The 20,441-nt window shown below is 39.7% G+C and overlaps 1 protein-coding gene across 8 annotated transcripts in view; it reads left to right on the top strand.

Annotated features, from left to right (window-relative positions):
* Plce1 (phospholipase C epsilon 1) overlaps positions 1-20,441 on the top strand; it is a 363,378-nt gene that overhangs the window by 337,988 nt on the left and 4,949 nt on the right. For all 8 annotated transcript variants that reach the window (XM_074078733.1, XM_074078732.1, XM_074078737.1 and 5 more), the window contains 6 exons: positions 2,656-2,819; positions 4,016-4,277; positions 6,943-7,061; positions 11,140-11,268; positions 13,848-14,057; positions 19,242-19,400. In XM_074078733.1, the coding sequence (XP_073934834.1) occupies positions 2,656-2,819; positions 4,016-4,277; positions 6,943-7,061; positions 11,140-11,268; positions 13,848-14,057; positions 19,242-19,400 (1,043 nt within the window). The remainder of the gene's footprint in view (positions 1-2,655; positions 2,820-4,015; positions 4,278-6,942; positions 7,062-11,139; positions 11,269-13,847; positions 14,058-19,241; positions 19,401-20,441) is intronic.

Raw genomic sequence — 20,441 nt, 5'->3', positions numbered from 1 at the left:
AAGCGCACTGCCCTTTTTGGCCCCACTGTAATCTGAACCTGGGGTTCTTGATTTTTTTGCTCTGGATTTCTTCCAGGTGCTTGAATTACAAATCCATATAGGCAGGAGTTGACATTGTAATAATCATTTTTTAATCGTTGCAAAGTATTCCTAGGTCAGGAAATGCTTGATTTTCCATGACTCTTCCTAGTGTTCCTCTGGGCTCCCACTCTGTCACAGAGATCATCTATCTGCCTTGCCAGTTCCTGGATATCACCCCAAAGGGTGTCTATGGAGATAAAGCCATCACTTCCCAAGCTTTCTGCTGATTCTGTGAACTCCAAAAAGTCAGAAGTGATCTGGAACCAGGGGTATTATAGGTCCCCACTCAATAAAATTAACCCAAGTTTGGAAACTGACCTGAGGCTGGTATGCAAACCCATGGTTATTGCTGGCAACAATCCCTCTGAGTTCTTTCCATTTGGGGCAAAATAATTCCTGCTTCATAGACAGTAACCTACAAGTGTATAAACATGCAGCTCCAGTGAGGAGAAAAGCCTCTTTTTAAAAAAGCGTTTTTTTATGCTTCATTGAATGATAGTCTCATTTTTATGATGATTTTTCCAGACTCGCAAATATAAGGATAAATATTATGAGAATGGCAGTTACTTTAATACAGCATTTTAAGTGAATAGAAGACCAGAAAGGCAGTGGTATTCTTTATCTATCATCATATACATTGATTCAGCAGGGTAAATAGTGGTACACCAATTGTACACATTCTTTCCTTTGGTTAGAACAGGGGTTTTCAAACTATAGTGGCAGATAAGATTCTGTGGCCACTTGTAGGGGGCAGTAAGAGGAGTAGACTTGAGGTCCCATCTTTATTTCAAACTGAGCAAGTTTTGCTAGAGGTGTGGTTCAAATGGTAGAGCTCTTACCTAGCAAGTGTAAGGCCCTGAGTTCTAGCCCCAGCACTGCCAAAAAAATTAAAATAAAAGAACTTTTACATATTGTGCTGCCAAATGCAATCTTAGCTGAGAAAAAAGTGCTTTAAAGTTTTGGAACTCTGTTAGCCTAGACACAGTGCTAATGAGATCAGACTTCAATCTTGAATAGGGTGACATCATAATCAATAAGTGTGGGTATTACTGTTATTAGTAATGCAGGTTGAATATCCATTATCCAAAAAATGCTTTGAGACTCAAATGTTTGGAATTTTTCAGATTTTGAATCATTTTCATATATACAATGAGCTATTTTGGGGATAGGACCCAAGTCTAAACACAAAACACATTTATATTTCATATACACCTTGTCCACATAGCCTGAAGGTGATTTTATATTTTTTGTACTCTTGTGTTTTTACTCAACCATCACAAGGCCAAGCATGGAATTTTCCACTCGTGGCATCACATCAATGTTCAAAAAGTCTCATCTTTTGGAGAATTTCATATTTTCGGATCAGGGATATTCAATTTTCAGATTAGGGTAAATGTCCATTTCACATTTACTCACCCCATGTGAGCGCATTTGCCCCACTCTCTTAGTCATCCTAGCCATGTCTGCTTCTCTGTCATGGAGTGGCCAGGGAAGAGAATTTCGTCCCTCTGCAGGTGAGACAACACAGCCTCAATGATTCAGTCACATCAGCACTAGAGAGGGCCTGGCAGGTGGGCACTAACTTTGACAAAGAAGACTGAGTCCCAAGGAGCTTCCTGTGTCTAAGACACCTTACCCCAGGAATTCCTGCATACAATCTTGGCCAATCTCAGACACATGGAAAAATTTTACACACAAGATACAAGAGTAGGGGCCAATTTCTGGTGCTTTAAGGCGCTTACCACAGTTTTCCTTGATGTTGGTCCAGGTAGCAAAGTTCATTCTGCACATGGAAAGAATGTATCAGAGGGAACACTTGTCAGGTGTGTCTCATAAACCTTATGTTCATTGGGACAGCTTTTACACAGACTTAAGCCATCAGATGAGCATATGAATGTGGAAGAGTCCAGAAAGAGTGCAGGCATACAGTTGTTCATCAAACAACTGTGCCAAATAAAATTTGGCCACAAAAGACTCAAATCCTTTGTGAGGGTTCCCAACATTTATGATTGAGGAGATTGTGCACATGATGTGAATCATATGTGATGAGTTTTTTTCACATTTAACAACAACAAAAAAAAGGTAAAAGTAATTTATGGATTGAAATTGAGATTTCAAGGAAAAACTGTTTTTCTGACTATTCTTTCTTGTATAGTTAAGATTTTTATCTTACCTTTGAAATAGCAAGAATTGACCATAAAATTGTCTGCATGGTTTGGTGTTTGGGGATAAGAAAATGGAATGATTCCTTTCCAAAATTCAGTCTAAAGTAAGGTATTTTGCAAGGATTTTCAGAGGGATGGGATAAATTTTTACTTGTGAAAGTTCTTATGTGGCCAAACCTAGTTTGGAGGGGCAACACTGGGCATTTCCATAGATTGTATGTTATGTGAAGACAGAGATTTTTTGTCTCATTACCTGCAGTACCCCTGGTGTTTAATACAACCTGGCACACAGCAGGCATTCATCAGTCTATGGAATGAGTGGCTGATGCTTCCTGCTTGGGCTTCCAGAAAATTGATGCAAGGTGCTTTTGAGCTTTATGACATTTAAGCCACTTTGTTTGTTTTGCAGATCTCCCTTTACATTTAAATGCTGCAATGTTTGAGGCTAATGGTGGCTGTGGTTATGTTTTGAAACCCCCAGTTCTGTGGGATAAGAACTGTCCCATGTATCAGAAGTTTTCTCCACTGGAAAGAGAGCTGGAAAACATGGACCCTGCCATCTATTCCTTAACTGTAAGTAGGGCCCCTGTTGTCAGAACAGTGAGGTATTTAAGCCTTCACTAGTATGAACTGGTTTTGATTTCAAAACATGACAAAGCTCTCATGTCACAGGTCATGCAGATTTAGTTCCCACAAGAATTTCTTTATCTCACAGAAAGTAAGCTATGCCTTGGTGTGCTGTCATTAATTAGGCCCTGTGCTTGCCAGAGCCCAGTAGGTAGAGATATGAGGTCCCTGCTTCACCTGATATACTAAAGACGGTCATTCATAACTATGAATTTGCCCCACAAACCCTGAGCTCCTTGTTAGATCAGCTGATCTTAAGATCCAACAAGCTCTAGGGTCAGACAACTGGCATCAGAATACATATACAGTGAAACATCTTTCCTGCTTCTATCATTTCCTTCTTTATCATCCTGGGTCGTTCCTTAGGCTTTTTATCTCTTAAATAACATTATCAGAACACTACAAACTCTCCTTAAAACAGAGATCTGATAGCTCTTCACTCAGTTCTACTTCCCCATTCTTTTGCTCCCTCTTAGCTAACAGAAAAATAAAAATCTGGGTAGGGGTTAGGAAAGAGAGAAGGTCCTTTCTTCTTTCCATTTCTAGATCTTGTCCCTCTATCTTTCCAAAAGAAATCCGCTTGTAATACCCCAAATCCCTGCAATATCCCCATTCACACATTTCTGACCATCCAAATTTTCCTGAAGATAGGCGGGCAATAGCCTCTTTTCCATTTGGCCCTTAGCTAGAGTTACTTGAGTGTAGTTTTATCTGTTAACAGAAGGCTACAAATTAATTTTTAACAACATACTATGACTTGCTCCAAAACTAAACTATTCAAGAAGACTTTGAAGTCATAAAATATACTCCTACAACATTTTGAAGAGAATATCAGTAAGGATTTGTGATCTTCTTTCAACTTCTGTAAGGATGTAATGTCATTTTATTACTTGTTTTTGGCAATATTGTAAATTTTGACTGTTAGAAGATAATAGCTAACTGAATGCTGGTAACAAAATAGGCTTTTCACATGATTGCAGTCATGGGATTGTCTGATTATAATCACTGGTTTTGCTTAACAGTTTTATTAATCATTTACCTTGTCTATTCCTGTGTTCTTTGTGAAGGGAAGATGAGGTCCAGAGATTGTCTTTGCTTCTCTTTCATCTTCTGTGACCTTAATCCTTTTTCTCCCCCTTCAGATTGTCTCTGGCCAAAATGTGTGCCCTAGTAACAGCACGGGAAGCCCGTGCATTGAAGTTGACGTCCTAGGCATGCCCCTGGACAGCTGCCATTTCCGTACGAAGCCCATCCATCGAAACACACTGAACCCTATGTGGAATGAACAGTTTCTGTTCCGGGTTCACTTTGAAGATCTTGTATTTCTTCGTTTTGCAGTTGTGGAAAACAACAGTTCAGTGGTAACTGCTCAGAGAATCATTCCACTCAAGGCATTAAAACGAGGTAGAATAAAATTCCCAAATAGCACTTTCAAAGCAGGGACTAAAGTAAGGAAAGGAGGGAGAGCAATAATGGGAAAAATGAGCCATAGTTGGAGACAGTGCATGGTGGAAGTCCAGTGTTGGACACTTAGGGTGGCTGTTAGGTAGAGCAGGGGAAAGAAGGAGAATCCCATGCAAAGGCATGCACTGTTGGATTATGGACTGGCTTTGATGTGCACTGCTTTACAAACTTTGACATGCATAGTAATCACCTGGGACTCTTGGTAGAGACATGTAGATCCTAATTCAGTAGGTCTGGGGTGGGGCTTAAGATACTGCCTTTCTAACAGCAGGGATGCTGACTGCTGATCTACTTTGAGTATCAGGTTCTACATATATTATACACACACACACACACACACACACACACACACACACACCATGCCCTGTCACACTTAAGCTGCTGTCCTCTGAGCTCCACAAATTCCTTAATTTCCTACATTTTGTTCAATCCCTATTTCTTTTCTCCTCTGTACAAGTAACCCTTGGGTATTATATTTGTTTGCTAGAATTTTTATGACAAAACACCAGAAATTTATCAGCTCACACTCCTGCAGGCTAGAAGACCTACATCGAAGTGTCAGCAGGTTGGATCTTTTCAGAGCCCTCCCTCCCTGGCTTAGCCTTCTCAAAATATTCTCATATGATCTTAGTTATGTGCACATGTCTGGTGTTTCTATGTCCTAATTTCTACTTCTTTTAAGAACATCAGACATAATTGGATTAGGACCTGCTCTCATGGCACCATTTTAACTTAATTACCATTTTAAGGGTCTGTCTCCAAATACATCACACTCTAGGGTACTGGGGTTGGGGTTTTAACATATGAATAGAAGGGGCCACAATTCAGCCCATAATAGTTATTACAGAGATGTGAGAAAGAACAGAGAACAGAGCAATTTTTTAAAAATATCCATCTTTCCGTCTCTCCAATCTAATCACCTTAGATAGACATCTTTTCTCTGCCATATATATGATTTATTTTTAATAATTTTTAATCAGTTAGGCTTCCTACTAATCTTAGCAGTTTGTAACTTACTAGTTTTGAGCAACTTTTTGTGTTAAATTACATTACCACTTTTACTGACTACATATTGTTCCATTTTTCACATACACTCACACCATAACCAGTTTTTTTTTATTCATATGTGCATACAAGGCTTGGGTCATTTCTCCCCCCTGCCCCCACCCCCTCCCTTACCACCCACTCTGCCCCCTCCCTCTCCCCTCCACCCCCTCAATACCCAGCAGAAACTATTTTGCCCTTATTTCTAATTTTGTTGTAGAGAGAGTATAAGCAATAATAGGAAGGAACAGGGGTTTTTGCTGGTTAAGATAAGGATAGCTATACAGGGACTTGACTCACATTAATTTCCTGTGCGTGTGTGTTACCTTCTAGGTTAATTCTTTTTTTTTTATAATTTTTTTTCTTTTATTATTCATATGTGCATACAAGGCTTGGGTCATTTCTCTCCCCTGCCCCCACCCCCTCCCTTACCACCCATTCCGCCCCCTCCCTCTCCCCCCTACCCCCTCAATACCCAGCAGAAACTATTTTGCCCTTATCTCTAATTTTGTTGTAGAGAGAGTATAAGCAATAGTAGGAAGGAACAAGGGTTTTTGCTGGTTGAGATAAGGATAGCTATACAGGGCATTGACTCACATTGATTTCCTGTGCGTGGGTGTTACCTTCTAGGTTAATTCTTTTTGATCTCACCTATTCTCTAGTTCCTGGTCCCCTTCTCCTATTGGCCTCAGTTGCTTTTAAGGTATCTGCTTTAGTTTCTCTGCGTTAAGGGCAACAAATGCTAGCTAGTTTTTTAGGTGTCTTACCTATCCTCACCCCTCCCTTGTGTGCTCTTGGTTTTATCTTGTGCTCAAAGTCCAATCCCCTTGTTGTGTTTGCCCTTGATCTAATGTCCACATATGAGGGAGAACATATGATTTTTGGTCTTTGGGCCAGGCTAACCTCACTCAGAATGATGTTCTCCAATTCCATACATTTACCAGCAAATGATAACATTTCATTCTTCTTCATGGCTGTATAAAATTCCATTGTGTATAGATACCACATTTTCTTAATCCATTCGTCAGTGGTGGGGCATCTTGGCTGTTTCCATAACTTGGCTATTGTAAATAGTGCCGCAATAAACATGGGTGTGCAGGTGCTTCTAGAGTAACCTGTGTCACAGTCTTTTGGGTATATCCCCAAGAGGACACCATAACCAATTTAACCAATCCCCTATTTTTAGAATATGTTATCACCAAACTTCTCTAAGATGGAATATTGGACCCTAGTAAAACAGGAACTATAAATTCCTCAGTGTCAAAAATGACCAGGTTTTCCTGCTATTTTTATTTGAGTTTAAGGTTTTCCATTTGAGTCTAACTTAGAAACAATACTGGGTAAGTGAATTACCTCTGAGTGATCCAAAATCATCCCCAGGGGCATCTCTCTCTCCCATTGAAAAGGTACCTTTCAGGTCACATGCCTGCTGCCATCCACTGCCCACTTGAAGGTCACATTTCTACCTGTCATTTTTTATTGACCTCGGTGGAGTATCTTCTTTGCAGAGCTTCATAACACATGGTTAACAGGCTATTTTACCAATTCTGTATTACTCCAGGATATCGACATCTTCAGCTGCGAAATCTCCACAATGAAGTCTTAGAAATCTCTAGTCTATTCATAAACAGCAGAAGAATGGAAGAAATTTCTTCTGGCGGTACCATGCCAGCCTCTTTGGTAATTAAGTTCTGTTTTACTCAGTATACTTGTGGGGATTGCTATGTTGGAAGTAGGCTTTCTTGTGCTGCAGCAAAGTGGCCAATGAGTCATTAATTAGGTAGCTATGGAAATAGTAACAACAATAATTGCTGACACGTGGCACTTACCAAGCACTTTCCATATATATTAACTCACTAGTTAAGTCCCAAGCCCATCAATGTTTGAGAACCATTGGATGACAGCTCCCCACTAATGCAGGGTAGTTTGTTTAAACAAGAATTGCTGATTTAATTAACTGGTTGATTCCATTGTGCTTCCTCTTTACGTTAAAAATGTATTGGGTTCCCTCTCTACATGTTTATTCATTTGATCATTTATGTATCAATCTACGTCAGCACAGTCCTAATGAGCTATGGAAAGGCTCCTGTGCTCATGGTGGCACTGGCTTTGGACCACTTTTGTCATTATGTCTTTTTTTTTATTGTTTTATTATTCATATGTGCATACAAGGCTTGGGTCATTTCTCCCCCTGCCCCCACCCCCTCCCTTACCACCCACCCTGCCCCCTCCCTCTCCCCCCTACCCCCTCAATACCCAGCAGAAACTATTTTGCCCTTATTTCTAATTTTGTTGTAGAGAGAGTATAAGCAATAATAGAAAGGAGCAAGGGTTTTTGCTGGTTGAGATAAGGATAGCTATACAGGACATTGACTCACATTGATTTCCTGTGCGTGTGTGTTACCTTCTAGGTTAATTCTTTTTGATCTCACCTTTTCTCTAGTTCCTGGTCCCCTTTTCCTATTGGCCTCAGTTGCTTTAAGGTATCTGCTTTAGTTTCTCTGCAATAAGGGCAACAAATGCTAGCTAGTTTTTTAGGTGTCTTACCTATCCTCACCCCTCCCTTGTGTGCTCTTGCTTTTATCATGTGCTCAAAGTCCAATCCCATTGTTGTGTTTGCCCTTGATCTAATGTCTGCATATGAGGGAGAACATATGAATCATATGTCATTATGTCTTAATGGCCCTGCTTTGTTCTCTGATCTACTCTCTTGTCCCTCACCTTGTTTTGGGGGGTTTTCCTCCTTTTCTTTTCATCACACTACAGCAACCTTGGCTGCACATTTACATCATGTGGGGTACTTTAAAAAACATTCCTGTATGTAGGCTGTACCCCACATCAATTAAACTAGAATATGTGGCCTTGAGCCCCAGGTGTCTTTTAAAGGTCCCCAGGTAATTCCAGCATGTGGGCAAGGTTGAGAATAATACTTTGGTCAGCTGGAGGAAGTTATGGCCTCTGCTCTGGAGAGAACTGACAAGGCGGGATGAGGCTGCCATGTACCAAAGAGCAGGAACCAGATGCTTTTACAGAGGCAAAGCAAGGCTTCCTGCCCAGCTCTGGGTTGGTTGTCCTCTGTATCTGTTTTAGTTAAAGATTCCACAACTGCCACGAATGAACTACCTTTCCTCACAGCACTCTGACACCAGATGTGTAGTGTCTCTTCCACCACCATTTCTCCAGCTCTCCAACACCAGTCAATGTCCTTCATTTCAGTTTGATTCTGACGCTGTCCACCAGGAGTGAGCTTCAGCTCCTGCAAGTTAAAGGCTCAGTTTCACAAGACTACTCTTGCTTCAGATGCCAATCACAAGTCCTGGAATGTCACCAGGACCTCTGACTCACCTCCACCTGATTCAGGCTCAATAAAACCCAGCAAAGTTCTTTACTTACCATTGCCAGTTTATTATAAAAGATACAACTCAGGAATAGTCAAAAGGAAAGGATGCATAAGACAAGGTATGGGAGGAAGGGTGCAGAGCATCCATGTCTTCTCCATGCTGCCCTCCAAGAACCTCAATATAGTCATGCAAACCCTGTCACTCAGGGTTGTCTTGGAGGTTTCATTATGTAGGCATGATTGATGAAATCACTGGCCATCAGTGATTAGTTCTGTCCACCCTTCTCCCACATTGAGGTCTGATAGTTGGTGTGAAAGTCCCACAGCTCTAATCATGCCTTAAGTCTTGTTCAGCCACCAATAATCCTATTATTAGCAACAAAAGACACTTTTATCACTCCAGTGATTCCAAAAGTCTTAGGATCTAGATGCCAGGAAACAAGGACCAAGACCAATTTTTTTTTTCATTATAGCCCACCGTGCCTTTTTTGGGACTCCCAGGCAGCAGCATATAGACTGGCTAAGTATGCATTCTTTGACCATGGAGGGCATCACCCTCCATTGCTGAAGTCATTAACTGGACATCATCTTAGACTTCTATTATACCTCCCAGTTAAGACTTGATAATTCTGTCTTCTTCATGTCTTTCAACTCCATTCTTCTCTGTCCATCCCTAATGCCTTATCCATCATTCATTCTCACCTGGTTATGGCAGTGGGTTCCTAACTGGTCAAACCTCTGGGTTTGGCCTCCTCTGTCTACCTTCTTTGAAGGCCTCCCAGATAGATCTATCTAAAACCTAAATCTGAACCTATCATTCCTCATTAGAAACCCTTCTCTGAAGATTCTACAAATGCCGTGAATGAACTGCCTTTACAGCATTTCTGACACCAATTGTATCTTTCAACACCATTTCTCTTAAGTTTATACCAGAGGAAAAATGAAAACAATTTCCAAGGATAACAACAGCATGGTATAAATGCACATAAGTGGGCTGGGTAAAGATGCCAGAAAGCAAGGGCTTGTGCATCGCTTGGAGGGGCAGTTTTAACCCAGGTCTCAGTTCCAGCTGCTCCTTGCCTTTCAGTGGCACCAGATCTTTTGATTCTTCAAGAAAATCAGGACACGTAATTTTTTTTTAAATGTTGCTAACTTTCACCTTTTTAAAAAAAAAATAGTGCAGGCTAAACCATATAATTAAAGTATGTGCATTTTATGATATACAAATATACCTCAATAAAACTGATATGTAAAAACACATTGTGGAGCTGGATATGTTGGTGCACACCTGAATCCCTGAAATGTGAGTTTCAATCTACATTTTAGCCAATTAGACAAAGCCCAGCCTTGTTCTCTCTGATGTGTTACCCACTGATCTTTTTGAGGGTCCTAGAATATCCTGCCTTATGCCACCTCTTAAGTTTTGCCCACATGCTACAGCAATTTTGGATTCTCATCTCAGTCTCATCTGTAGTCTTAATCTGTGTAAACCTTCAAGGTTTACTTCAGATGATACCACTTGCAGGAAGCCCTCCCTGGTTTCTTCCAAAATTGGGATAGGACCCTTCCTCTAGGCTCCCAAGAAACCTACCATGCTTCTTACATGGTCCACTTTCTCCATCATTCACCTGGAACCCTTGAGAGCAGGAGTAATGTCCCATTTGTCCCTGAATCTCCAGGATTAGGCATAATGTCTGATTCACTATAAGGTCTCCATATAGGATTTCATAGTTTGAATGAATATATCTTAATATGAAAAATGTTCAAAGAGTTATTATATGCTTTATTCAGCTCTTCTTAAGAGAAACACTTTTTGTATAATAATTATTGGTGTGCCTGGATGGTGAAGTGAACTCTTCTCTAAGGCAGAGCATTTTATTCATCATCTTTTTTAGGGGAAGGAGAGGTGTTTGAGACAGGATCTTGCTATGTAGCCCAGGCTGGTCCTGAACTCACCATCTTCCTCCCTCAGTCTCCTGATCTCTAGAACTACAGATTTGCACCACTATGCCTGGCTTTTATTTATCATCTTACCATAAAAAATTATAGTCCAATCCCCTGAAGAGAGATGGGATCCAATAGATATTGTAGAATATCAATTCATAGGTAAGGACTAACTAACATGCTTTTCATGCAGTATCAGTCCCTAATTATGACAGAAGGAGACAGTGTAATTTAAAATAAATTAATATTTTGGTGCTGCACTGCTAAATACATTCACTGGACCACTGAGGAAGACAGATGTGCCATTGTCTCTTCCATCATATTAACATGCATTAGGTTATAAATGGGTCTTCATCTTTTGCGTTTACATATCCCCACACATACTTCTAAATACTAGTACTGCTGTACTGAACAGAGCTTATAACTATCATGTCACTTAGAATGACCATGAAACCATGTGATCTTTCTTGACAGATGTTTAATACAGAAGAGAGAAGATGTTTCCAGACTCACAGAGTCACAGTGCATGGGGTCCCAGGTCCAGAGCCCTTTGCTGTTTTCACTATAAATGGAGGCACCAAAGCAAAGCAGCTTCTCCAACAGGCAAGTATTCTAAGCCAGTGGTTAGGGGAATGTCTAAAATGTATAGATGGGGCTGGCAGAATGGCTAAGTGGTAGAGTACCTTAGCCTAGCAAGCACATGTGTGCATGAATTCACAGAAATCCATATTGATATTATGTCTTTTGATTATTTGTAAATATGTTATTCAACATTGAGATCCATCCTAAGAATGACCTAAGGAATCTTGATACTACTAGATAAACTACCTGAATCATAGAGAAGAATTTTTAACAGTTCTTTAGTCACATAAAACACCAATCTCTAGAAACATACAAATCAGAATGGATGGTCCTCCAACCATGTATTGTTTTTCCCTTTAAGCTTAGCTATGGGACTCATCTTCCTTCTTAATACAGCACTTCATTACTAATAGATTGGAATTTATATATGAGCTGAATGAAGTCTATTTGCCATCTGTGAATTCAATCAGATTTCTAGAGCATCAGCACAGTCCACATGGGCCAAGGACACATCTCCAGTCTTTCCAGCGTAAGACCTTCCTTTGCATGAAGAGCAGCCTCCTTACTCCCTTCCCTTGGGACTTGGTCTTGGCCTTTGAGGTCCTACCACTGTAGTGGTACAAAGAAGCATGGAAAGCCTAAAACAAGAGAATGAGAGCCTGTTATCCCAAACCCTGTAGGAGAACTGGCCTAAGGCCCTTCCTAGTGGGCTACTCTGCTCTTAATCCTAGTAATCTTTGTGGCTTTGTGCAGGATCACCATCCATGGGAGGACTTGTAAGAGGGGGCAAACCTGGAACAAAGAGCAGTACCCAAAAGAAGGAGGGCAACTTCCCAAAGGGCAAGGAAGGACCCATGAGTTATTCCTTTTTTGTATACACTAGAAGCTCTATCCATGCTTAATCAGTGGCCTAACATCCTTGTAGACCCTTTTACCCTTAACCCACTCAGAACCCCTTCTTCAAGGGGAGCAATGATCCAGGAGAGTGATGCTGAAGCTCCCTCTGAAATTAAGGTATTATGACAAAATATAGCTGGAATCAGAATGCATGGGGAATTAAAAACAATCATGTGTAAGTATTAAAAGTGGAACCATCCTGTGAAGGCACATCTCTATGGACAGGTAAACATTTTGTCCAACATTTTATAATTGATTTAAGTGGAGTCATAGAGAACTGCTCAGGTGTCTCATCTCGTAGATTATAAAACAGAAGCTATGGCCAAGGGTTTCTGGTTTTGGTCTTTTGGTTTTGTTTTTTTCTTTCGTTCTAAACCAATCAGCCCATGAACTTCCGTGTCTATTATTACAACACAGTGGAGGTGTTGCAAAATAAGAAAAACTTTCCATGGACCACCCATAAAAAATCTAAAAATAAAAAAGTAGCCTCATACTTTATTGTCACCCCATGCCAGTAAGCTAGTAAGTCCTCAGGGCTAAGAAGGGGTGACCCTGGCCCCTGCATGAAGGTGACAGTGCCAACTGACCTCCTGGAAGTTTCACATCCTGAATTATTCCTGTAGTAGTAGTTATGTACTTAAGTCAGTTGTTACCTTGGCCCTATTTCAGACAGAGAGCTAGGGTAGAGGGATCAGAGGCTTTTGAGACTCTTCTGCTTCCCCTATCCTTAGAGCATGCATTCTTCTTTTCCTCCAAGTGAGAAAATGTTAAGTCTGATCATAGCACCATTGGCAAGGACTTGGAGAAATGGGTGTTTACTTAATCCAGGACAGGTGGTGGCAGCTGTCTCTCATCACCCAGCTATTTCTTATAGGAGAGCAACAAAGGGAGTTTCTTTGGTGTGACTTTTACTCCCTTCAAGTTCAGTCTTTTGTCATAAATCCATATAGGAGTGAGAAAGAATACATCAGTAAAGTGATACTGGTGGTGGCTAGAATTTATTTATTTATCTCATAATGTACCCATGTTGTTTTATGCCTTAATCGTAAAACAAAACACAATTTAGAGATTATTACTAAGACTATTCCTGAATCTCCATGGAGTTAAAGTACCTTTCCCAACATTTCACAGCAGGTAAGTCCTGAAAGGAAAGCTCAGAACCAGGTCTGCCTGGCTCTAGAGCCCTGTCTCTACCATTCCATTAGACTGCACAGGGTCAATGGCCAACAAAGAAACAAGGTTCACAGACACTGTGAGGAGAATTCCCAGCACCTTAGATCAGATGACAGTTTAGCCCTGTGGCCCTTCTATGAGAAGACAATTGAGTATTTCCAATGTGAGAAAAAGAGATTGTGTTAATAAAAACTGGACTAGGTTCTTTGCCCTCAGTCCTGTGTTGCAAAATTACAAAGGAGTAAGTTCATGAAGTGAGAAACAAAGTTTTTAGTTCAGTAGGAGCTCTCATTCCAACACTGGGAAAAATAGTTATGCTATCTAGATAACTAAATTGTGCCATTGCCCAGAATGGCCATAAAAGATCCTTTTTGGACATACAAGAATTCTTAGATCCTCCAAAAAGAATTATGCAACAGTCCAGAGTAGGTTTCACATATAAATTACACATCAGACCTATCTGTCATGAAAGCAGACTTGTTTCCCACTGCTCAGAGGTGTGCTTAATTTTGCCTTTACTTTTTCTTTAGATTCTGATGTCTGAACAAGAGACCAAACCTATTGCCACAGACTATTTTTTGATGGAAGAAAAGCATTTAATATCTAAAGAAAAGAACGAGTGCAGGAAGCAACCATTCCAGAGAGCCATTGGTCCAGAAGAAGAGGTCATGCAGATTTTAAGCAGTTGGTTTCCAGAAGAAGGATATGTGGGCAGAATTGTCTTAAAATCCCAGCAGGAAGTAAGTGTGTCATGGGAGCAGCCTGCACAGACATAGCTGAGAATGTGGTTAACCGTATCACCAATCACCACCTCCCTCAAATCCTGAATTTCTTTTATTTGCAACTTGGTTCAGATTATTCTTAAGTAAATGTGGAGAAATTATTTTATTCTTCTGTACATATTTTATCTCTAAGTTACAGAAATTCAGTCTACAAATATTCTTTACAAAACAAAAGGAAACCAGGTGTGATGGTGCACACCTATAATTCAAGCTACTCAGGAGGCAAAGGCATGAGGATTGTGAGTTTGAGGCTAGTCAGGGCAAAGTTAGCAAGCCCCTCTCTCAAAAATAAAAAAATCAAAACCAAAAACAAATAAAAGAGCTAGACGATGTGATTCAAATGATATGCCTAGTATGTGCAGGGGCTTGGGTTCAATCCCCAGTACTGGAAAATAAATAAATAAATAAGACAAAGGGAGCAAGCACATAAAGGGTTCCTGTGCATATCACTGGTTGTGGGTCCAGTATTTTATTTGTATGCATGAAAATACATTGCTGTGCAGGCCATGTCCCAGGAGTCCCCCTATACACAGGGGATATGGTCCAGGCCTCCCAGTGATGCCTGAAATCTCATAGAGGACTGACCCCCATAAGTAAGCACTGAGATAGTGTGACAGTTCATCTGATAATGAAGAAGGCTACTAAGTGACTAACAAGCATGTACCCACTGTGGATACCCTGGATAAAGAAATGATTCATGTCTCAGGCAGTACAGAACAGAACAGCAAGAGGTATTATCATGCTACACAGAATGGTTTATGGTTTAAAATTTACAGATTACTTATTTCTGGAATTATCCATTTGGTGTTTTCAGATCAAGGTTCTGAAACTACAGAAAGCAAAGCGTCAGATTGGGGGACTACTACTACATTGTGTGATGCAGGCTCTGTAGGGATTCTACACTTGGGAGTTGATTGTTAGTGCCAGTTTCAGCTAATGCACGGATCTGAGATTAGGGAGGCTTAATCTGCAAAGTCTAGGCAAATATTCCAAAATCTGAAACACTTCAGGAACCAAGCATTTCAAGTAAGGGATACCTAACCTATAAAAGTTCTGTGCATATTATAAGTAAAACAACAGTATTTCTTTGAAAATATTCCACAACTTCACATAAAATAATCTCTCAGCCTTGGTCAGAATCATTAAAATTTATATTATATGTGCTAATATTCTCACTATCATCTCCATGAAGGAAAGAAAGCAACAGCTGCCATAGTGATTCCAAATTGATTGGTTCCTATTTGACTTTCTTTATACAGCACTTTTTCTGAACAAACTGATAAGACCCCACTACTTTACTGCCATGTTTTAAAATGGTATATAAAGTAATTGCTCCGATGTAGACATTCAGACTTCATGATATGTCAACAACAAGGCAGTTGAGACAATTTAACAATTTGATTAAACACATATATGTATTTATGTGTTAATATATGGCAGGCACTGTTCTGGGCACCTGGCCTATTCCTTCTGTCATGAAATAGAGATCGACTGGTAAAATGTCCACCAGTGGTCCATGCTCACTGAGACACAGTGAAGATGACAGAGCACCAGTTTTCACTAGAATGAATTACTTTTTTCTCACTCTAATTACTGTGAATGTGGTCTGTAAGCTTGACAGAACTCCACCATCTCTGGAACTCAAAGCCATCACCTTCCTTCCCTAATCTTGCCTCAGACCATAAAAAGAAATTTAATTGTCTCCCCAGCCTCTAATCTCTTTCAGGTTATCAGGCATATGAATTGCTAAGACAGAGAATAAGCAGTTCTCGTGATAATGCTTTATGAGAAAATGTCAGGTGGCCCAGATGGACTTTTTTTTGGTGGGGTGGTACTAGGATTTGAACTCTGCAGGTGCCCTACCATTTGAGCCATGTCTCCAGCTCTTTTTTTGCTTTCATTATTTTTCAGATAGGGTCTCCCATTTTTGCCCAGGATCAGCCTCTGACCATGTTCCTCCTAATTATGGCTTCCCAAGCAGCTGGTATTACCAGCATGAGCCACCATACCTGGCTCAGATGGACTTTTGAAGCCATTTTTAATATCTACATTTTTCCCATTTTTAACTGTCTTACTTCATTAATTAATTACCTGTTAAAAAGTATCTCTGACAATGTCAGTGAATAAAAATTTCAAACATATATTGCATAATCATTTACAGAGTTGAAAAGTCTCACACACCTGCTGTTTTGAATGATCTCATGATGTAATGGAAACCATTTTACATATAGGAAAACTGAGTTTGAGAGGGGTTAAAATCATGACAGAGTCAGAATAGAAAGAACTCCAGTCTTACAGTTTCGATTTGTGTTCTTTTTGCCATCTTATGCAGCCGAGGCTGGAATTGTGTTAGTCCTTGTGGATTATTCACAAGGAAGTGAGTAGGAGGAAAGATGAGCAAGCTGCTGAGTGTCCCAAAGGAACTTCATTATATGGTTAAAAGGATTGGGAAAGTTAGGGATGCCATTATGGTCACATCAGGCAGTAAAGACCTCAGGAATAGATGCTTACTAAAGGCTGGTAGAAGATAAGCATTTTGAAAACAAGGGGTAATAAACTGGAAGGGAATTCTGACAAGCTTTTTCTGATGGGTAGTCTACAACAAGTTCTTCTCCATACACCTTTTTTTGGGGGGGGAACTTTTTTTAAATATATCTCAAAAGACAGCAATTCATATTTAGTGATTAGGTTTAGCTGATGCATAGAGATACCTCATATTTATTTATTGAAGGCTGGTGGTATAGTTTAGTGGTAAAGCAAATGCTTAGTATGCCCAAGACCCTGGGTTCAATACCTATTCTACCCCCCCAAAAAAATTAGTTTGAATAAATCACTTGAGTGATTTAATTATTGAATGCAAGAAGCCACTACCATAGTTGATAGATTTGGAATGTAAGTATTTCCATTTTAGTTTATCCTGTGGAACTAGTAAGGTAGATAAGCAATTTGCCCATATAGTATATTAAAAGTTCCCCAATATGCTGTCTATGACCTTGAAAATCTCTTGCCTGCCTGTTATATTTTTCTGGTCTCCTGGGCAGTTGAACTGTTAGGTACCACGTCTTCTTGTGGTCAGTGTGTCCTCTGACTGCTCCTGGATTTGAAATCAGACAAACCTGGGCTCTGCTACAAATTAGGTAATTCTGAACAGATCACCTAACTTCTGTGATCCTTATAGTGATCCTGTAAACCTCAGTGCCCTAATTTGTAAAATCTGCAATAGAAACTACCATATTTGACTAAAAAAAATTATCATGAGGCTCAAGTCAAACACACAGGCAATATGTAGAAGAAATCCTAATGAAAAAGAGCTATGTTTATTATCTTCTGCTCATTCCCTGTGGCTTCTTATGTGGCTGCAAACTCTTAAAAGTAAATAAACTCTGAGTGAAGCTCCAAAGAGCCCTTTTTAAATGATGCATTGTTGCTGAGACATTTTGTATGGCAACTTAGAACTTTTTTTTTGGCTTTGTTTTTTCCTTAGCTCTTGCTTCCTGGTTTTGGGATACTGAGATCTAATTCTATCATATGAATTACCCCCAACTTCACCCTCTGACTGTTTAAATACATAATGATCAACATGATGACATATTTGCAGTCACCATCCTAATATGCAGTAAGAATGGACATGAATGGTGAGCAGTCTTTTAAGCTGTAGGATGGTATGTGCAGGAAGGTACAATCCCACTTTATGTAAGAAAAATAGACAATAACTTTTCTCCACTACCCCTACCATCACAGAATGAGTAAGGTCCAAAAAATCTAATCATGTAAATTACAGAGCAATGTGTGCATGTTTAATGAAATGATTGGGACAGGTCTGTGACTGGCTGGCAAGCTCCAGGAGCCTGTCCTTTATGGTCCTAGTTACAGTCTGGTACCACCTGGTGGCAGTTTTCCATTCTGACTTTCATATCAATAGGGACAAATCTGGGTCAGGTGGCTGGCTGGAACTTCCAACACAGTGACAGCAATTATTGGATTCTTCCAGTTAATTAGCATTATTTCAGTATCCTGGCCTAGGGAAAATAGGCTAGAAGAATGCTGGGAATAGTTCTTCTTGCACAGTTCTCACTCCTGAAGGTAGGTTGCCTAGTCTGTATTGCTCTGCCTTTCCTCCCCATTATGTCCCTAATTTAAGCTGCTCTCATTTGAGAATGGGGCTAAAAAGGACAAAAGCCATTTGACCATCACAGTGTATCCATACTTACATAAGTCCTGGGTTTTGTTGTGTATATTTGTTCACATATAGGAAAATACATTTGTGTAACCATGACAAATGGTTAGAAGGACATATAACCTAAAAACAGTGAGTTTTTGTTTTGGATTTTTTTTTTTTTCCTGAGAGTGAGGTGGGGGAAAAAAAGAGGGAAAGGTTTGCTTTTTTATTGTGATTCTATATTGTTGGAAAAAAGTTAATAAGGTACATATATCTGTAGATAGATAGAAAAATTGGCTTCTGAAAGACAATTTGCTAAAATTGTTAAGAATTCTAATTGTTGAGAATTCTGTCCGCATTCATTGCAATGTGGCTTACCTCCAGCTGCTGTTTTCCTCCTTTTCACTGTGGATTTTGTTTATCCTGCTTAACTGAGTGTCAATTCCACATTTCAGATGTCTAGCATTTCCTAAATGCTCAAAGGTCTATGCAAGAATGGGTTTCTCTTAAATACAATTCATTATGTTCTTATTTGGCTTTTGGTAATTGGCAAAATGGCTTTTTTCTTTTTTTTTTTTTTTGGTGGTACTTGAATTTTGAACTCAGGGTCTCATACTTGGTAGGCAGGTGCTCTACCACTTGAGCTATGTCCCCATCCTTTTCTTTCTCAAAATGGCATATTTTCTTTCTACAAATTTATCTATAGCTAAGTTGTACTCTCAAAATCCATTGTTAATAGTAGCAGATAACTGGCTTATTCTGGGCCAGACCTTATGGATGTGTAAAACAGCAGAAATACAATACTTTCTTCCTTTCAGAAGACAAATATATTTTTGTAGAATAGTATAGAAATACTAACATATGAAAGATAAAACTAAAAAGTTGTTTCCACATTACCAAGATACAGCTCAAATTTTTGCTAGATTTTTCTTTCTTCTGTATCACCTTATCATTTACTCATACATTTTCCTTTTTTAATATAGACCTTAGAAGAAAAAAGCATTGTTCAGGATGACAGAGAGGTGAACTTGAGCTCGGAAGAGGAGAGTTTCTTTGTACATGTGCACGATGTTTCTCCAGAACAACCGCGAACGGTCATCAAAGCACCCCGTGTCAGCACTGCACAGGATGTCATTCAGCAGGTAAAAACCTCTCCCTGGGGACAGGAGAGTGGCAGAGTGTGTGCCCAGCATGCATAGGTTTGATCCCTGGCACCACAAGAAAAGCTCTCCTTTCTTCACTCAGTCCTTCTGTCAGTATAAATTATTGGGGTGAATCAGATATGTATGCACTGACAGCTCATTCTATAAATGAAATTGTAGAACAGCAGAAACCTGCAAAGGGAGAGTATGCCTCTTAAGGCTAGGAAACATTAGTTCATTTCTTCAACAGATACATAACTAGTGTCTACCATGAGTGTGGCCGATAATAATGGATTGAGGAGGTGATTCTTCAGAGTGGTAATTTCATGTCCCAGAATGCCTGAGCCACTACCTCTCAAGTATCCATAGAAGACAAGCAGGAGGCCAACTCTGACCCTCTCCACTCCTCTAGGTCAAGGTTCTTTGGTTACATAATTCACAGAACTCTTTCTTTCTTCCTAGGTTCCTCACAGTTTGCATACATTAAACACCTGTTTGGGAAGTGACATAGCACAATGGTGAAGAGCACAGACCTTTGACCAACTTGCTCTAGGTTCAAACCCAGCTCTACTTACACTGAGATCTTGAGCAAGAGCTCATTTGTATTGGGCACTGGTAAACTAGTTCTTTGGGGAAAAAAAATCCCAAGTTTATTTCTGTTGGGTAAATACTTCTACTGTGTCAGATTTCACTAGGCCATTCCAGTTGGCTCTGGCTCACCACTGTGCTACTACATGGATAACTTCGGCATAGTATAATGGTACTTTCCTCACAAGGCTATTGTGTAGATTAAGTCAGTAAATATATGTAAAGTGTTTTGTACAATGCCTAGTATACAGTAAACACTACTTAAATGTGTTTGCTATTTCTATTGGGTGATAATTTGGTTATTAGTTCCTTAATCAACTCTTAATTTCAGATCTCATTTCTTTTGCATATATTTGTCTTCTCAAAGTACAGCACAGTATCTGGGATACTGTAGCCCTGACTAACCATTTGATAGATGAATAAATGCATAAATGAAAAATACTCTTGTACTAA

The sequence above is a fragment of the Castor canadensis genome, chromosome 7, assembly GCF_047511655.1.
Source record: "Castor canadensis chromosome 7, mCasCan1.hap1v2, whole genome shotgun sequence".
Lineage (NCBI taxonomy): Eukaryota > Metazoa > Chordata > Mammalia > Rodentia > Castoridae > Castor > Castor canadensis.
Note: the sequence above shows the minus strand (reverse complement) of the source record. Positions and strands in the feature narration are given on the sequence as shown.